The 18,907-nt window shown below is 40.6% G+C and overlaps 1 protein-coding gene across 1 annotated transcript in view; it reads left to right on the top strand.

Moving 5' to 3' along the window:
* Positions 1 to 7,576: 7,576 nt before the first annotated feature.
* INCENP (inner centromere protein) overlaps positions 7,577 to 18,907 on the top strand; it is a gene marked incomplete in the record, with an annotated part of 13,085 nt that continues 1,754 nt past the window's right edge. The window contains 15 exon segments of the mRNA XM_072421787.1: positions 7,577 to 7,728; positions 10,880 to 11,024; positions 11,263 to 11,373; positions 12,160 to 12,908; positions 13,378 to 13,426; positions 13,943 to 13,970; positions 14,464 to 14,593; positions 14,911 to 14,935; positions 15,125 to 15,242; positions 15,317 to 15,463; positions 16,101 to 16,210; positions 16,873 to 16,993; positions 17,098 to 17,220; positions 17,858 to 18,045; positions 18,582 to 18,693. Coding sequence (XP_072277888.1) covers positions 10,888 to 11,024; positions 11,263 to 11,373; positions 12,160 to 12,908; positions 13,378 to 13,426; positions 13,943 to 13,970; positions 14,464 to 14,593; positions 14,911 to 14,935; positions 15,125 to 15,242; positions 15,317 to 15,463; positions 16,101 to 16,210; positions 16,873 to 16,993; positions 17,098 to 17,220; positions 17,858 to 18,045; positions 18,582 to 18,693 — 2,148 coding nt within the window.

Raw genomic sequence — 18,907 nt, forward strand, 5'->3', positions numbered from 1 at the left:
GGGAAATTGTATATTTCAGCTCTCATAGGCTTCAACACCTACAACAGTCAAGTTAATTGCTTAAAGTGAACTGGTGCTTTGCCTGTTCATATAGTATCCACTTTGACATGAAGAACCCATTTCTCTTTCTTAATAAAGTCTATATTTAACAACAACGGGGTGCAAATAGGAAATGCAAATGACACCATAAATGAGACGCAGCCCAACAAACAACCAATAGATATGAATAATATATTACAATACATATTCAAAAGTTACATAGATAAGGACAAGCAATTACCTTACAATTTATATATACTTTAGCAACCAGCCCCCTTAAGTCAAGTCAAATGATAAACAATGGAGACAGAGGACCCATAGAGCTGTTCTGGGTCTTAGTAGAAGAATGGTAGTTTTTTTGTTGTTACCAAAAGAACTTGTTTTTACATAGAAATAACAATAAACATATTTATTGAGCAATTCTTAATTTAACATAAAACAACTCGCTAGTAATACAAATATGGTACATCAGGAAGTGTCATAAAAAGTCCATGTTAAAAAGGCTTTCATCTTATGGTTGAATTCTTTCAGAAGTGGGTCGTATTCCAATGCGTTTCGCAACAAAGCTTCCTCAGGGGATTCAGAAGTTAAAACCACTAATGTGATATATGGGAGAGGATTGGATGTACGTTCGGGGAGATTTGTATAGGTGTCCCTCTTTTTGCAGGGTAGCCAGTTCAATGAAGCTCTGGATTTCCATAGATCTCTCTGACACCATGGAGTATTGGGTCGGATCAAGAGATAAAAAATGGCAAGATTGTTGATACCCCAAGACTTGATCATCCTTGTAGAGCCCATGCAGAATGTGCAATACGTAGCTACACACGTATAGCTACACACAAGCGTCAGAAAATTATTGCATGAGAAAAATGGTTGTTCTCCTCTCCGGCAAAAAATCAGACATTTTTCATCTGACATCAAACGTGACAGATTGATGAACCACTGTTGTGCATTCTTATGGAGTAGGGTGATGCAATTATTTGGGAACTGGACACCAAAATAGCCTTTTATTTCTCCGAATTATAAAATTCTGTAAAAAAAAAAAAATAAGTTAACTGGTGATACAGTTAGCAGCTCAAGGACAGCACAGCATGGTGGCTCAGAGGTTAACATTCTTGCCTTTGCAGTGCTAGGTCCTAGCCTCACATCTCAGCCAGGACAATTATTTGCATGGAAGTTGCTGGTTCTCCCTGTGTTTGTGTGGGTTTCCTCCCTGTACTCTGGTTACATCCGACATTTCAAAAACATGAAATTAGGTTAAGTGGCTTCCCCCCAAAAAATTGACCTTGGACTGTGTTAAAGATGTATGACTATGGTAGGGACATTGGATTGTGAGCCCCCTTGAGGTACAGCTAGTGATATGACTATGGACTTTGTAAAGTGCTGTGTAATATTTTGGCACTATATAAGTACTAGATAATATTAATAATACAGGGCAGAAAGGAGAACTTCCATTAACAAAATTTAGTTCATTCTTCTGATTCATAAGCTGATTGACAGGGGTAAGGTCCTTTACCAATACACATGGACGTGTTACACATTGTTCAAGCTGTTCAAGTTTTTATGAGAACCAATACACAGGTTTTCACATTTCTTTATATTACATTTTTCTGTATGAACTGTTCTATATTACATGTTTCTGTATAACTGTTCTACTGTATTAATAATAACTGCTGCTGAATGCAGGTAAATGTTTCCAGATTTGATACTTTCTATAAATTGGTCCTCATGTCACGGAACTGTCAGAGTTGTCATTGACCCATAAAAATACTAAACCTATCTATAGGAGAACAAATCTCTCTTCACAAACAATGTGCGGAAATTAATATGCTTGTCCTCTAATGGTGCCAGGATTCTTTGCAATCATTGCCAGATAATTTGGATTCTTCTTCAGGTATGCCCACAGAAGAGTGACAGATCAGGATCAGCAAGTTTTCCAGCACGTTAACAAATCTTCTTGTGCCATAACGCGCACCTCAGACTGCTTAGGACACATGATTGCAACCAATGCTTACAATTTAGAAGATGTCTAGCTTTTTTTAAACCAGTGGTTCTTAACCTTTTGATGACTCCAGAGCCCCAATAGATTTTCCAATATGGTCCCATACCCTCTTTACTTTACTGTCATAATATTCATCACCATTCCTTATATTAGTTGCCAGTATGACTTCCAAATATGTTAACAGCTTGAATTTTACTGTACTTTAGATATGGATAGCTAGGAAGAGAACATGAAAAAAAATCATAAGCATTGATAACTTTATTTACAAAAAGCAAAATGAAAAAATGAAATAATGGAAATGACAAATATACAAACAGCTACAACTATTTTACAATATAACTTTGATTTACCTGTTTCAGATTATAAACCAATAATTTTACTGGTGGTGAGACCAGGAATGCATGTAGGTGCAATGGTGGTCAGTACAGAAGTGTATGTTGGTGCAATGGTAGCACTAAGGAACTATGAGTAGGTGATAGCCTTCAAGCTCCATGCAGAGAGGTCCTAAGTGGGAATCAAACACAAGTCCCCCTGGTAAAGCAAATATAATATTGTTAAAAAGCATTGTTGTGGATGCCACCATGTGAGCTAGACATATAACACTGGTGTGGTAGTGATTAATATGTTCATCAATGGAATGTATTAAAGTAAATGTCAGTGCAGTGGCTGTGAGTTAGGAAGTGCCCATAGGTGCAGTGATGGCAAGTGAAGAAGAGAATGTGGGTTTATTGGCAGTGAAGGAACAAATTTACATTGGTGCAATGTCTCAGTGAGAGCATCTCAGGCATGTGCAGAAGGAGCCCTATTGGAGCCTATCAAATAGAAAAATAATTGCTGATCTCACGCAAGTTCAGTAAGATTGGCCTGTTTTTTCCCCATCTACGACACCTGATCTTGGGCCTGGGTCGGGTGACGTAGGATGAACCTGGAAGAAGAGAAGATGGGGCACCCAGAGCGCTGGCCCGAATATGGATCCCGGGATGACGCGTGGCCTGTTGGAAGACACCTCCGGATGGATCATACTGCCCTACGGGATTGAAGGTAAAGTGTATTTTTGTTGTTATGGGGAATTCTTGAGTTTATTTTCTCTTTAATTAAAAGCTGCATGTCACCACCTGCTGGTACTCCGTTGTATTGCAGCTTGTCCCCAATGTTCCAAGAAGTAATCTGACAACACATAGCCCAATATTTTAAACGGATCCAACAATTTTGAGCATTATGTGCATCATCTGACATTTGTATTCACTAGATTCAGGGAATGAGGGCTTTAATCATAGCTTGGCATTATATGTATTCCTGTTGACTTTTTCTATTGTTTTTTTGTATTGTATATCTTTTTCTTTTTTAAATCCATATATTTAAAATTGGATGTATGTACTATGTACCGTATGTATGTATGTGTGTATATGTTCCACCATCAATCTAAAATGCATGGGGACATTTCAAACAAACTTGCCATACATATGACTAAGACTCATATGAGTGCACTGCTGATCTTTGTGCGGAGCTGTGCTATATGTCAGAGCTATATTTGGTGATCACTATGAAACGCATGGAGACATTTCAACCAAACTTGCTATGTTTCACTATCACTCGTAAACCCATCGAGACATTTAAACCAAACTTGCTAGACAAATGACACCACTGATTTTTGTACAGCGCTGTGGTATATGTCAATATACCAAATATATAAATAAATAAATGTATATTATTAGTGTGTGTCTGTGGGGGATATTAGAGTGTCAGCTCCTCTGTACAGAGACTGATGAGTCTAGCTCAGTGTTTCATTGTACAGCACTTTTCTTTTTATTGAATCTCGCATAACGTGATCCACTAAACAAAAACCCTGTGCTAGGTAAAAAAATGCAAAACCCCACACAAAAAACGTGCACTGGGGTACTATTATGATCCCTCCTCCAAAGAGGAAAGACCACCCAATTTCCCCAGACCCCCCGGAGTGAGGCTCCTGAAGAAGGCTGGGTACTAAGGCCACCCAGTCAAAGCTCGAGTGGACCTACTAGCCCGTCTTGCCAAAGTCAGATGGGGTCCTTTTCTCTATGGGACTGCATAGGCAGTCCTAACAGATACTAGGCCGGGAGCTCTCCCGAAGAGAGACTCCCAGTAAAGGAGAGTACCTGATAGTAAGGCCAAAGTACTCCCCAAGATGTTAGGGCTAGCCCATAAGGGAATAGCACACTCCATCAAAAACTGGCACACAAATACGACACCAGTGACACTGACAAACAGAAAAATACATAAAGGAAAAGTGCTCAGTGCATAACACACTGGACAAGGATAAAAAATTGCCCGTCTGCACTAGCCGCAGCTAATGCAGAATGAAAGCGAGTGCTAAATCAGCATGTGATGTTGCTGTGCACTATAAATCAACAGTAGGTGAACCACGCCCAAAGTGATTTTAAAGGTATTCCTTTTTGATTGAATAAAAGTTTTTTTTTAATCACATTATCGAAAACAATACAGTAAGGGTGCAATCATACATGGAATTGCGACGCAGCACATAACACACTACATTACAATCCCCCACAACATACTTGCAATTAAATACATACATCCCTCCATACTGCAGCATTGTGCCGCAAACAACCCCAATAGATTGTCCAACAATACTTCAAACAACATCATCCTAAACTGTCCCTAAGACCTCATCCGAGGCCTGAAGCTTTATTTGAGCTCTAACAAAACTAAAAAACACACTATACACACATCTAATAAAGTACGGCTGTGCAATGGGGAGAAAGTGGGGGTGGGGGGGAAAGGGAAGAACTCACAGGCCCAAAGCTTTATTAGGATTACTATAACTTTTTACAAAGAGAGCTTGGGGGCAAGGAAGGGAAGGGGGGGTCCTTCTCAGATGTCTTCCTCTGGAAAATCCATTAGTTGATCCTCGATGGACATCCTGGTGCACCAGATAGTGTCCTTAGCACAGTTCAAAATCCTCCAAGCTCCTTCGACTTCTTCTTCCGTGTATTTGCCATGGAACAGACTATACAGCATAGCACAGTATATGATGGACGTTCTCGAGACGAATTGGCTCAGTTCCTGTTCCAGTGTCTTCATCATGGCTTGGGCGTAGGGGCACTGCCAGAAGACGTGTAAAGCTGTCTCCTCTTCGATGAGTTCCTGGCATGCATGAAAGTCCTCAGGGGACTCCTTGAACCTCCATCCAGGCCAAGTCCCTGTGCCTGTTGGTAAGTCTCTTGGATCCAATGTTAGTCCAGATTTCCTCGCAGGTGACTGCATTCTTACACGAAACAGGTTCCATAGAGTGCTTTCCACATCTTCGGCTTCCACAGGTCCAGCCTGACACCTTGCAGCTCGTTCTCCTTGATGAACTTGAAGATGTCCAAGTAGAACCAAGGGGTGTCCCAGTTGTACAGCACAGAGCTGTCCCACTTGTTCCATCCCGGGCTCCTCCATAGTGGGAAGAGAAAGAAACACGACATTGAGTTTCCTGAAAAAGTTGATCGATCCACCAACGTCCTTGTCACAGTGTTGCAGGCGAAGAAGACTCTCAGCATCGTAGCGATGTCCGGAACTCCTTTGCCACCCTTCTGATGTTCTTTGAACATCGTCCCTCTATTGACTTGGTCCATCTTCAAGCCCCAGATGAAGTGGAATGTCGCCCTCGTGATGGCCTTGCAGGTGTTGGTGTGTGGGGGCCAGGCTTGGGCGAGGTACTGCAGGAATGATCTCGCTGCGGAGTACCGGTGTCTTCCCTTCTATGGTGAGTTCTCCGAGGCTCCAGAGGCTGAATTTTTGTTTCATTTTCGAAAGCCTCTCTTCCCAAGACTTCAGGGCTGCTCCTTCCTTCCTGAACCAGACGCCGAAGATCTTGATGAAGTTTGGCTTGATGCTGAAGGGGATGGACACAGAGGAAGGCAGGTACCAATTCCTGAAGAGCATGGCCTCCGACTTCCCGCAGTTGACTCTTGCCCCCGAAACTTTTCCAAAGTCTTTGCAGATCTAGACGAGCATGTCGATGGAACGCTTGTCCGTGCAGAACACCGTCTTGTCGTCCATGTAGAGCGAGCACTTCGCTTCCCTTCTGTCTGGTCCTGGTGCGGTGATCCCCCTGATCTCTGGGTTTCGTCTGATGCAGTTAAGGAACCCCTGGTTCGCCACTCCAGGGGGACGACACTAAGCGAGATTTGGCCCGCTCTCAAGACCAGATAGCCAGACCAAGGGTTCCTCGCTCCAACCAGCGGGACAGTCCACTATCTGGGAGCTCCTTATCAGGGCAGGCCCCATGCCTCTCTCTGGTGGAAGGATAACCAGAGGAATTAGCATAGGGGGTGGCCCCTTACAGAGCATCACCATCTAGCAGTCTATCCTAGCAGGCGTACTAGTCCACTGTATTCTTGCCAGGAATACAGCGCCGTTCCTCTCCTGCACACTGGAAGGAATAGGTACTTCACTTGATCTAAGCCAAAAGGCAGAGAAGCAATTGTACAGCACTATGTTCATTGTACAGCACTATGGTATATGTCAGAGCTATATAAATCTATATATATATTTATATAAAAAATTATGTGTGTGTGTGTGTGTAACACATGGAGACATTTCAACCAAACTTACTATACATTTGATTTAGACTCATGTCAGTGCACCAGTTATCTTTGTGCAGTGCTGTGCTATATGTCATAGCTATATTTGGATGTATGTGTGTATGTCATCACTAGGAAACGCATCAAGACATTTAAACCATATTTGCTAGACATGACAGACTCCTGTGAGTGCACTGCTGGTCTTTGTACAGAGCTGTGGTATATGTCAGAGGTATTTTTGCATGTATGTATGTATGTCTGTATGTGTGTATGTATGTATTGCTCAGTTGACAGTGTGCTTTTTGCATATATTTTTACATACTTTTTTTTGGACTTTTACAAATTTCTGGCCTGTTATAATGCTTTCAAGAAAACGTAATACAATTGGCTGATCAAAGGCGAAAAAAATGAGACAACACCATAGACAAGAAAAACACTATAGTTTTATTTGATTCCTTTTTCTGTATAAGATTGCAATAAATAAATACCCGGGCAATGCTGGGTAATCAGCTAGTCCTTAATAAAAATACAATAAAAAGTCATATCAATAGATTTAAATCTGCAGCTTTCATTGAAGTCACCATTGATAGGGTGACAACACAGGAATATAATTTGGAGGCAGGGACTGGGTGTTATCACCCTCTAAAAAAATTGAATCAAGACAGGCAGATTATTTTACTGATGCATTTTTTAAAATACTGAACGTTAACTTGTTGCAGCTTGTATGAGAATGTATGTGATATGTAATAATTGGGTGTGTCTCTTTGTATTCTATCTGCACGTTTAGAACTGTTGTTCTGTGGGTTGTTATTTTCTATTCTGTTGCTGTTATTTTCTTTTTAAAAGTACAAAGCAGCATAACGATCACACCAACATATACCGTGGTGCACTCATGTCGCGAGTCTTCCAGCTACCAGGACTCTGACTCTTCTATCCTAAACGCCGCATCTCTATTGTTTTCAGTACCGCCCACTGACGTCAGCGCTGTCTGGCCCCAGCCGTTAGGATTTGAACTATTTGAACGGTTTGAGCGGGAGAGGAAGCAGCTCCAGTGACGGGGCGCCAGGACTGAGGAACAACAACAACGGGGACACAGAGACTCGGGAGAGCGGCCCGGGAGAGGTAAGCGGGGCCGCTAATATTTCCGTTAAAGCGGGGCCGTGTTAGTGACATAAAGCCCGGCATTTACTTCACATAGGCGGCGGGTAGAGGGGCTTTAACCTGAGGTGAGTATGGCCGGCTGAGTGTCAGCACCGCCCGTACAGCTCGGGTCATGTGGGCCAAGTTCCATCCACCTCACATTCCCAGGACTTCCTGTGATCATTCTATGTATTATCTTTATGTAATATTTACTAAAAATATTTGAAATTGCCAAATATTTGTGAGCTTCCTGGAGAGTCAGTGCTGGGTATTGAAGATTTTACATCTGTTTTCCATCCTTCATTTTTATGTCATGTATGATAGTCATTGATGCAAAGACTTACAAAAATGTATTTTGTCAGAACATAACTGGCTGCTGCTGCCACCATGGCATGTGGGGACTTGGGGCCACCTACTGGAGCTGCCATGGCATGAAGGGACTTGGGGCCACCTACTGGGGCTGCCATGGCGTGCCGGGACTTGGGGCCACCTACTGGCGCTGCCATGGCGTGCCGGGACTTGGGGCCACCTACTGGCGCTGCCATGGCGTGCCGGGACTTGGGGCCACCTACTGGCGCTGCCATGGCGTGCCGGGACTTGGGGCCCCCTGGCAACTTGAAAACAAAAAACCTGCTTTGTGCCAAGCTCACCAGTGGATAGAACAGAGGGTTATGTTGGTGTGATCGGCTTTCTGTTTTTGCTTGAGTTTATAGTCCAAGGTAAATACTGAAGGCAAAAAAAGTGATGCCTGTTTAGTGGAAATAATAAAATATTATTATTATTATTACACAGTATTTATTTAGCACTCACATATTACCCGGTGCTGTACAAAGTCCATAGTCATGTCACTAGCTGTCCCTCAAAGGAGCTCACAATCTAATGTTCTACTGGAGTACCCGGAGGAGACCCATGCAAACACAGGAAGAACCTGCAAACTCCATGCAGATAGTGTCCTGGCTGAGATTTGAGCCTGGGACCCAGTGCTGCAATCGCCAGAGTGCTAACCACTGAGCCACCGTGCTGCCCATTAAGTAAATCTCCAGATATTATGGATGAAAGGCTGATCATTTCAAATGAAATACTGCATACACATGTCAGTGCTCAACCCAGAATTTTTTTTTAAGCTGGGTGGGAAGAAATTGTAGGCAGGTGGCAGCACCTGTGTTGTGACCAAACACTTCAGTAACCACCCAAAAACAGCGGGGTGGGTGCTAAAAGGTGCTGGGTGGTGTGCCCAGCTAAAAGGGCCTGGGTAGAACGCTGCATGTATTTTTTTCATATAAATAATTTGTATATAACTAAGTAGAAAAACATTAGTTCTGTGTACCATGCCAATATTTGAACAATTGCTTCCCTTTCACACAAATGCATTGTCTAAGGGCAGCACATTTAAATAGGAAGCCCAATGCACCACAAATGACCCCTTAAAACTCTGCAAGTTTTGTTAATTGTTCCTTATCGGTCTTTACAGAAATCACATTGACAATGTTTCTTGCCTTTTGTATTTATTCCTGGATTACGCAGTACTTTGTTGATTGTCCCAAATGAAGCCATTACCAGGTAGAAATGTTACTTGGCTTGGAATGTTGATGGTCAGTAGTTGTGTTGTGTTGGTGCACGAGATGTATTGATTCTTTCTGTTATGTCACAGGTGCTGTTTTAGGTTGTAATGTCTGCAAAAACAGTTCAGAAATTGTAGATAAAAGTTGGTGGAACTTCAGTTGTCCAAATTCTCTTCTGGCAGATTTTTCCATATTTTTGATGATTTCAGCGTTGTATACCGACCTTTCCCAGCCTTTTTACTACAGATGAATCTTTGAAGTAATTGACATCTCGAGGAACCCTCGGCTTGTTAAATTAATGGCCAGTGTGAAGAATACCTCCCTACAGTGCTGGCTAGGATAGAACACCTTTGTATGCATCTGAACAGTCATGTAGATGGCAAGGGCTCTACCAAATGGTGGTTGGTACCAGAACTATGGAGGAATCCTCAAATGGGATATCAAGCAACCTCCAAGAGGAACCTGGTTTGAGAATGGCTGCTGTATACAGTATGAGAAGCTTTGGCTGTAGTCAGGCCTTACCATCTTTAGCAGTGTATTTTTACTTTTTTAACATAGGGAAATGACTTTCAGATCTTGCATCACCTATAAATGTCTTGGTGACAGACATTTCCTGTTGGTTGTCTATTGGCGGTATGCTCTTTGGCTCGGTATAGGCACAGACTAGACGCTTAAGGACTAGGATGAATGAAGTAGGAAAACAATCCTTTGCTAACAAATAGGCTTTAAATGAACAAGCAACAGAGGATGTTGGTTTAAAGCCCATTTCCTAGCAAAGGAAAGCTAGAAAACCAAGCTTTGTCTTAGATGTATTTTTGTATTTCAATACTTTTATTTTATTTATTTATTTTATTTATATTATTTGAACAAAAAAAAAAAAAAATAACAATTACAGCAAAAATAAATAACATTATCAACATGTCAAAATGACATTTTTTTTGTGTTTTCCTTGACCATGGTGCTTTTTAGATGAGCATTAGCATGTGAATGCCTTCTTCATAGGGCACAATTGGTTACTGAATTGTCACCCTGGTACTGGAAACCTTTCACCAGAGCAATCCGGCAAGGCTTCCTGTGGCTGGCGCCTTTCCAGCAGCTCTGTCACTCACACCACAGTGCTGGTTATTGAAGAATTGGTTTCTGCACATTTGACACCTGGCACCAGCAGTCAGTGGTACTGTACTGCTCACAGCCACCTCCATTTATTTACTATGGGGGTGTCACACGGAGAAGCTACTTGTGGCATCTTCGCCCAAGCAGTTCACTGGCATGGGGAAGCAATAACTGCACCACAACCTTATGCTGAGTCTGCGCATCGCCTGAACTATATGCTGGAAATGGTTCAGCATTTGGACATAAGCAGCCACAATGTGAAAAAGAATAGCTCATAAAATGTACCAGATGTTTTATCTTTTGTTTTTGACCTATGTTTTATCCTATGTTTTTGTCCTATTGTTACAATAACAGTTTTTGAAAGCTGAGTGAGTTGGAAAATGTTAGTTTTAAGCTAAGAAATGTTTTTTTGGGAATTATAATATATACATGTTTTTTTTTTTTCTTTTGTTTCGTAGGTGTCACCATGAATGAGTCAGAAAGCCTTTCCAATCTTCTGCAAGTATGTGCCCGCAAAACAGAAGATTTTGTGCGGCACCTGGACTGCACGCACATGGTATGGCTAATGGAGATAGAGGAGGCAGCCAGGAAGATGTTCAGCAGGTAAATACAGCAGGACTGGCATTTCATAAATGAATCACATCCCAAGTTTAAAGTGTTTGAATTCCAATCCAGATGTAGACAATAAACAGTATTAAAAAAAGTAAAAAAAAAAAAAAAGTTTGCTTTAAAGGACAACAGTATGTATGTTCCCAGATGTGCTTTTCTAACCTGAATGGTGCAGATTGTTATGATTGGGTTTACTGCCTGCAATATATTGAAAGCTCTACTTTTCCAACAGCGACTTTACTGCTGAGCCAGAACTGATGCCAAAGACCCCATCTCAGAAGAGACGCAGAAAAAAGAGAATTTCCATTGTACCAGATGAAAATAGGGACCCCAGTGGGCGCAGGTAAATACTGCAGCAAGAAAAGGCCCTGTGGATAATTTTTGTTATCCTTTTTGTTCTCCTCTGCTTAATTGTGGGCTTCTAAAACGTATCAATAAGTGCACTTGAAGCGGAACTAAACCCAAATTAAAAAAAAAACATGCTTACCTTTAATGCCGCATATCCGTCAGGAAATTTCTTTGATTGGGTCCCGCGACGTCCTGGTTCCGTCATCTTCTCTTTTGTGTTCTTCCTGCGTCGCCCGATCTCGCTTCTTCTGAGCATGCCCTGATCTCGGAGGAGGAGCCAAGAGCCTCACGGGATGCGTGTCGTAGGTATCTCAGGAGGATTTGCCCACTCATTCTGTCAAAAAGGGAGGTGTTCGACTAAAAAAAAAAAAAACAAACATTTTTATTTGTCTACCCTTTTATGTAAAGTTAGAAATTTGAATTTAGGTCCACTTTAATGATAGTGAACTTTTTTGGGAATTGCTTTTTTTACATTTTTTAATCTTTATAAAGCTTGTATTCTAGCCCCACTTTATGCTTATGACCAGTCAGGAGTCTGAGAGCCTCTGCGGGTTTTTTTTTTTTTAGGTAAACAGAGCTTTCCATACATAAGTCAAGACCTTATATAGGTATAAATATACCTTATATTTGTGTCTTTCTGTTTTTCAGTTCAAATGTTGGGTGTGGGAATGTCATCCTTGATTTGAACAATGATAAAAATGTTTGCCAGCGCAATATTACAAAGGCGTTATTGTATATTTGTTTCATATGCACAGCTCAAAGCATTTGTTGTTTTCTGCAGGATATCCAGACGAAGAAGCAGTGTCAGCTGGAGCTCATCTGTGCGCAGGCTCTCCACCAAACAAATTAATAAACCACTTAATGAATCCATTCAGGAGGATGCTGAGCAGCCCAAGAGAATGACTCGGGCACGTAAACAAGCCAGCACAGCATGCATGCCATTGTCCGAGAAACCACTGGAGGAACTTCCTTGTGTGCCCAATGATCGCATCTTACAGGTAAAGATCAGTGCTAAAGATCGCCTGAGTGCAGAACTGCACTGCGAAGAGATGGTTGCATTGGGCTCAGTAGAGAAAAAAGAGATTCCAGAAGCTGATATCCTAACTGTGCCAGAGACTGCTCCAACAGTAACTACCACACAACCTCTCGATCCTGTCACCCCTGATAAAAATAGCCGCACAGCATCCAAGTTAAAGATTGCAGACTGCTCCACACCTAAGGTTGCTGATGAAGAGATGGTAGATTTGCCATGTGAAACACCTGTGTCTGTTTCAGAAGCTGCTAAGAAACTGGCATTAGAATTGTCAAGTCACAGCGCAACACCTACAGGCCCCAAGTCAGATCGACGCTCGGTGCGTCGTAGCATTATTGGGCGCAAGTCCATCAGCTGCCGTCCTTCTTTAGCTAACCAGTTCTCCCTAGCCAAGAAACGTGAAAGTATGACTCGAGAAGCTGTTCGGAAATCTGTTCGCCGCTCAATATCGAAAATGAGATCTACAGAGACTTCAGTGTCATCAAGCTACAAGAGCTGTAAGTAACTTTAAGTGAATCTCTTGCCTGTATTGAATCTATATATTGTTCAGCCAAATGGTGTTTTTAGTAGGCAGCCTTGTAAAGACCTGTACATATTAGTCTTTCCCTCCCTGATCTGGGTTGACTACATGTTTTTTTCTTAACAGTGGAAACCCTAATCCGGCTGGTTGGGGAAATTATTTATAGTCCGCCCAAGAGAATTATCTTAGGTCTGTTTCAATTAAACACTGTGGTTCGAGCATGAAGATTTCTGTATCCTTACTTCTGTATCCTTACTCTGTAACCCCAATAGTGGGTTGCAGCAAAAGCAAGACTCTGCAGCTCCAGCTCTGATTCTTGCTTTTGCTGCAACCCACTATTGTGTGGAATACTTTAGGGTTCCTCATGGGGCATCATGGCAAAAAAATGTAAATACAGGTTATTTAGTCAATTTGTCTCAATCTTCTGTATTTTTCCTTTCTTGTAGACCACAGTTCCATTGAGATAGTGGATGAAGAAGTCACTGTGCAAATTAGGTGAGAAAAACAAATATAATGGGTTGAGTTCTTCACTTCTGGGCATTCCTGAGTGCTTTCACACTTGCAATGATGACGTCTGAGAAAAGCAACATTTAAAGACAAAATGAGCAAGATTTATTCCTGCACAGTGCAGTAGCATTGCTAACAATGGCAAATTTTATCTTGCAGGGTTCTTTCTCACGCACACTTGACCAAATACAGCAAACTTCTATATTGAACAAATTTTATCTGCCATGTTTTAAAGTGTCTGCTGGGATGGGCAGTAGAGATTACAGGAATATTGACAGTGCCACCCACATTTATTGACTGACCTCAGGGTTGTTTGTTTCCATTTATATGCTCATCACCTTGAATCTGCTGATTGATTTCCCTTGGCATGTAGCCAGGTTTAGAGTTGGTCTTTTAAATGCTGTTGTATTTACTGTTAAAGTTAATCATAAATGGGAGTCTAAATGGTTTTAACTGATGCTGCTCATTTTTCCGACCTAAACTTGTTTATTATTTCTGCTACAGGTCTGAAGCTGCTGAACCTGCTGAGGAGGTAAGAAATTGCTTTAGTAGGTTAACTGGGATTCATTGGATATTTGTATGTCATGTTATTTGTATAGGTTTCTTTCTTCTCCTTGTAGAAATATAAAAATCTCCATTTAACAATTTCTCTGTATAAAAATATAGTGTGTGTGTGTGTGTGTGTGTGTGTGTGTGTATAATATATATAGCAGATTTCTTCTCCAGTGCAAGTTTTTAAGGTTTAGAACACCATTCATGCACCACAAATGTTATCTACAACTGTGTAGTTCGGGGGTTAGTGGGCTGTTGGATTTAGGGAAAATCTATGTTTCTAAAATTCCACTCACCGGTTTATTCTGAGTGGTATGATTTTATTAGCGCTGAATAGATGTACTATAATGCGGTGGGAGTTTTTTTTTTTTTTTTTTTGAGTATTTATGTAATATATGTAAAATGCTATTTAAAAATGGGTGTAACTTTTCTCAAAGTTTGCAGCAAATATTTATGTTTTGCCTTTTCTTTAGGCTCCAACTTCTGAGAGCCCCAGACGCTCGCTTAGGTTACGGACTTGTAAAAAGATTCCTATTAGCAACCTACCAGATTCTGATGAGCCAGATAGGACGGAGACCCCAGAGTCCCTGACAACAAATGGTGGTAAGCTTTCTACTAGCTTATTTTTACATTTCACTGGAATTCTAAATTCAGCAATATGATATGGCATAACAATAGCTTATTTTTGAAACTATACATTTTAAAGCTGATTTTTTTGGGTTAAGGAAAACGGATGCTTACAAACAAACAATTCTTCACAAAAGAGAATGTACTGACCTAGAAAGTTACATGGGCCAGTGAATAGGACCAGTTACCCAAATAAGACCACCCGGCTGCATAGCTTGCATAAAGAGCGGTTATCAAATGTGTCCCTATTTCCTAACTATATTAACATGGTGTTCCATCTTTTTATTTTTCAGAGGCAATTGATGATCAAACAATAAGGTGCGTAAGTCTTTTTTCTTTTTATCACAAAAATCATATTTTAATTCACATCTGAAAATAATACCAGTTAGATATACTTGAAAGATAAAACAAAAATCTTCTTTTGACCCTTCATCTTAGTTTAAAAATGGAGACAACACCTTGAACTTTTAGGTATAGGCAGAAATGTAATATTGAGGTCTTTAACAGGAGGAAGAGTTATAAGAGGGCAGTGGATGAACTATCTGATGATGATCAGCCAGCTGATGAGGAAATACATTCTCCTCCAAGGAAGAAGACTCCCTCTCCTCCATGTCCTCCTTCAAAGGTAAGTTGCATAACTGGTTGAAAGTTGAAATTCAGTTTGCACATTGTAGGTTAAAACGAATTTGTCTTCCATAGGTTGTAAAGCCGCCTGCTCACATGAAATCATTCCTGCATACAGTGCAGAAAAATCAGCTGCTGATGATGACTCCTGGATCTATCAGCAGAACACTAATGGTGAAATCTTTCATAAAGCGCAATACACCCTTAAAGTCAGACCCCAAGGTATGTAAAAAAAAAAAACAGGTTCAACAGTGTAACTTGTAATACTCTGTGTAGGCTGGGTCAAAAATGTTATCAGTTCTATTAAGAGGTGTACCTTACATAAACACTTAATACAGAGAGAAGCACCAGAGCAGTTTGTATTCTTTACAAAATAGTTATGATGGAAATGAGCAGCTAACGTTTGTTCTTCTCTACCTAGCTGCTATGTTGCTGTACCCTTCTATTGGCTCATCACCTAGTAGACACAGATTCACAAGAGTCCTTGTGAATGTTAGCAAGTGTTTGTTCTTCAGATTCTTCACTTTATCTTAACACAGCAGAATTTCGCTTAATTTCTTTTTTTCTGGCCGAGTGTAGCATTGTAGCATTTCTTGTTTCTAATTCTGTTTAATTCAGATTTACAATGTACTTTTTTTTCTTTTTTGTTTTGTTTTTCTCGGAACTTTCAGACAGACGTAAGTAACTTACAGTTCTGAGTTATCACTGGTGTTTCTTGGTTTTGGATGTTTTCAATGGCGGACAAGGGTCTGTTTATTGGTCACATCTTCTTCTCTTCATTTGGTGTGGCTCATTTTTATTTACTTTCATCAATTGGCAAATCGGCTTAATGTAATTACTTATTACAACCATGTTATAGGAGAAGGAGCGTCAGCGTTTGGAAGCCTTGCGCAAAAAGGAGGAAGCAGAACTTCAACGAAAGCAAAAAATTGAAGAGAGCAAAAAACGCAAACAGGAGGAACTTAAACTGTGAGTTTATATCTTCATCACTGCCTACCTGATTTAGACTTCATTAACCTTTTAAGAGCTGTTCACTGTGCACTATTCCTCCACTAAAATAATTTAGAGACTTTATAAATAAGTGGCATGGCCTTGTGGCTAGTGGGACCTTTACCCCGCAATCCAGGAAATCAAGTCATTGGCAACAATGTGGAGTTAAGAGTATTGAAGAGATAAACAAAGGAAAGCTGTTTGACAAAAAAAAAAATTTTCTTAGCCCCATCTTCATTCATTTTGGTTTTGCACAGGGAGGGTAATACCCAGGAATTACCAACACAGTCTCTGCTTTTTCCTTCAGTGCTTTCTCCTTCAGGGCATTATTCTATTTCATCAAAAGAAGTTTTGTATGTAGTTTTAGCAGCTTAAGAAAGACATCCTCCATTAAACATTTCACTACTAAATGCTTTATAGTTTTTTTGTTTTTGTTTTTTTCCCATTATGAATTACATACTAGATGTATGCTTTAGTCAGGAGTTACTAGACAAGTTTTTGGGTACAAGGAGTACAGCTAGAGAAATTTAAGCTGAATCCAAATATTAAAGCTTTGTAGCACAGTACCAAAGAAAACCCATCAATTAAAAAAATTAAATAAGTAACTTATTTGTTGCTAACCATTAAAGCCTTTTTTTTAGGAGGAGGGAAGAGCGTTTGCGCAAGGTTCTGCAGGCACGTGAGAGAGTGGAGCAATTGGAAGAGGAGAAAAAGAAGAAAATTGAACAGAAATTTGCACACATAGATGAGAAGAGTGAAAAGGTGTGTGGGTTTTGTTTTTTTTTTGTTTCCTCTCCCTGGTAATGCCATTTTGGCCATTGCTCAAAATCCAGCTCTCAATGTTTTATATTGATGTTCCCTGTCAGGTTCGGGAAGACCGAATGGCTGAAGAAAAAGCCAAAAAGAAAATTACAGCAAAAAAACAGGAAGATGCAGAGACCAGAAGGCGTCAGGAGGATGAAATGCGCAAGCTCAAAGCAAAACAGATGGTATGTGTTCTTTTTATGTTACATTGGAGGTTCACTCTGGCTCACCAAACAATAACTATCTGTCCCCTTTTTACCCAAATACCTTTCCTATCTGCCTTTTGTCAAATGTAATCCATCTCCCCCCCATCTCTTTATTTTTGATAGTACTTTCATGTTGGTAGTGGCTGTTATGCATGTTTAGGTCATATTCTGTTAGGGGGAGAACCGTGAGGGCAGAAAGTAGTCATTTGTTTACCTTTCAACTGTGAGTCTGCCCACTTTGTTTACTAAATAATTAGAATTTATCATCTTCACCAAAGAATAACAGGGAGCTGATTGTGGCACTCATCTAGTGCGTACAGGCTCCCGGGCATAGTAAAACTTTGTATATTAGTCGTGTCAGATAGTTTTAGGAATATGATCCTCTCTAAAAAAGTAACGACATGGCAAATCTATTATAGCTGAGGAAATTTTCACTTTAGTTCAAATTTAAGGGTACAAGGAATTTGCCAGTACCCTGTGAACTGATCTCTTTTAAAGTAAGGATTTTACATAATTGTATGTGTAGTTACAGATGGTTTGCATCAGACAACAAATTATCCTCATACTGGGTTGAGTTGCTTATATTCAGGACTATCAAAATTATGTTTTAATTTAGGAGGATGAAGAGCGCCGGCACCAGGAGCTTCTCCAAAAGAAACGAGAGGAAGAGGAGCAGGAGAGGCAAAAAAAGCTAGTAGAAGCAAAACGATTGGCGGAGATTCGTCAGGCAGAGCAAGAGCGTGAAAGACAACGAGAGCTGCAGGCTGCAGCTGAAAAAGAGCAGGAGCGTCTCCGAGCAGAACGGTATAACACACTGGAACCAATAACTTTATAAAACTGTTTCCTATATTTCCCTAAAAGGAAAACCTTTCAATGTGTCATTTTCACAAATACTCTTTAGGATTGTCCTTTCTACCATAGCAGCACTGGTAACTACAGTTCATGGACATTTTTGGCTGTTCAACAGTGTAACATAGTTGTCAATGATCCAACACTTTTTGTACATTTCTGCCAAAACCTCAGAATAGGATAGCAGAATATTGTCCCAAGCCTAAACAAATACTAGCTAAACTATTATCTTCCACAACATGGAGCAAATCCTAAACATTCAGCAATAATGGTGGGAACTCAAGTCCTAGTAATTAAGAAAATGTCCCCTTTCGAAGAATTGCAGGGAAACTGATTTAGCCCTGCTAGTGTGCAAATTTTAATTCCATACACCTTAGCATTGCTTGTTTACCTTTCCTGCTTCGCAAGTTTAAGACTGGGACTTTGCAGTGAGGAATGGAAAATTAAGTAAACCATGAATTACAATGTATATTCCAATTTCTTTTTTACAGAGAAAGAGAACGAATAGAGCGTGAAAAAGCTCTACAACTGCAGAAAGAACTTGAAAGGGCAGCACAGGAGAGAGAACAGCAGCGCAGAGAGGCTGAAGAGCGCAAGAAGAGGGTAGGTTGATATGCCACTTTATTCTGATCGTTTTCAGACTAATTTAGAGGGATGCATATTTGTTGCATGAATGGTGAGCGCTCTGGCTGGTAAAACAAACGCTGGAATTTTGAGGGTGATACTTTGTGTTATTGAATCCTACAGAATGGTTAACTTGCTACTGCAGTAGAGTCAGTGTTTGATACTGGCTGGCTTAGTAGATTAACAGCTATAC

This window comes from Pyxicephalus adspersus, chromosome 9 (assembly GCF_032062135.1).
Source record: "Pyxicephalus adspersus chromosome 9, UCB_Pads_2.0, whole genome shotgun sequence".
Taxonomy (NCBI): Eukaryota; Metazoa; Chordata; class Amphibia; order Anura; family Pyxicephalidae; genus Pyxicephalus; species Pyxicephalus adspersus.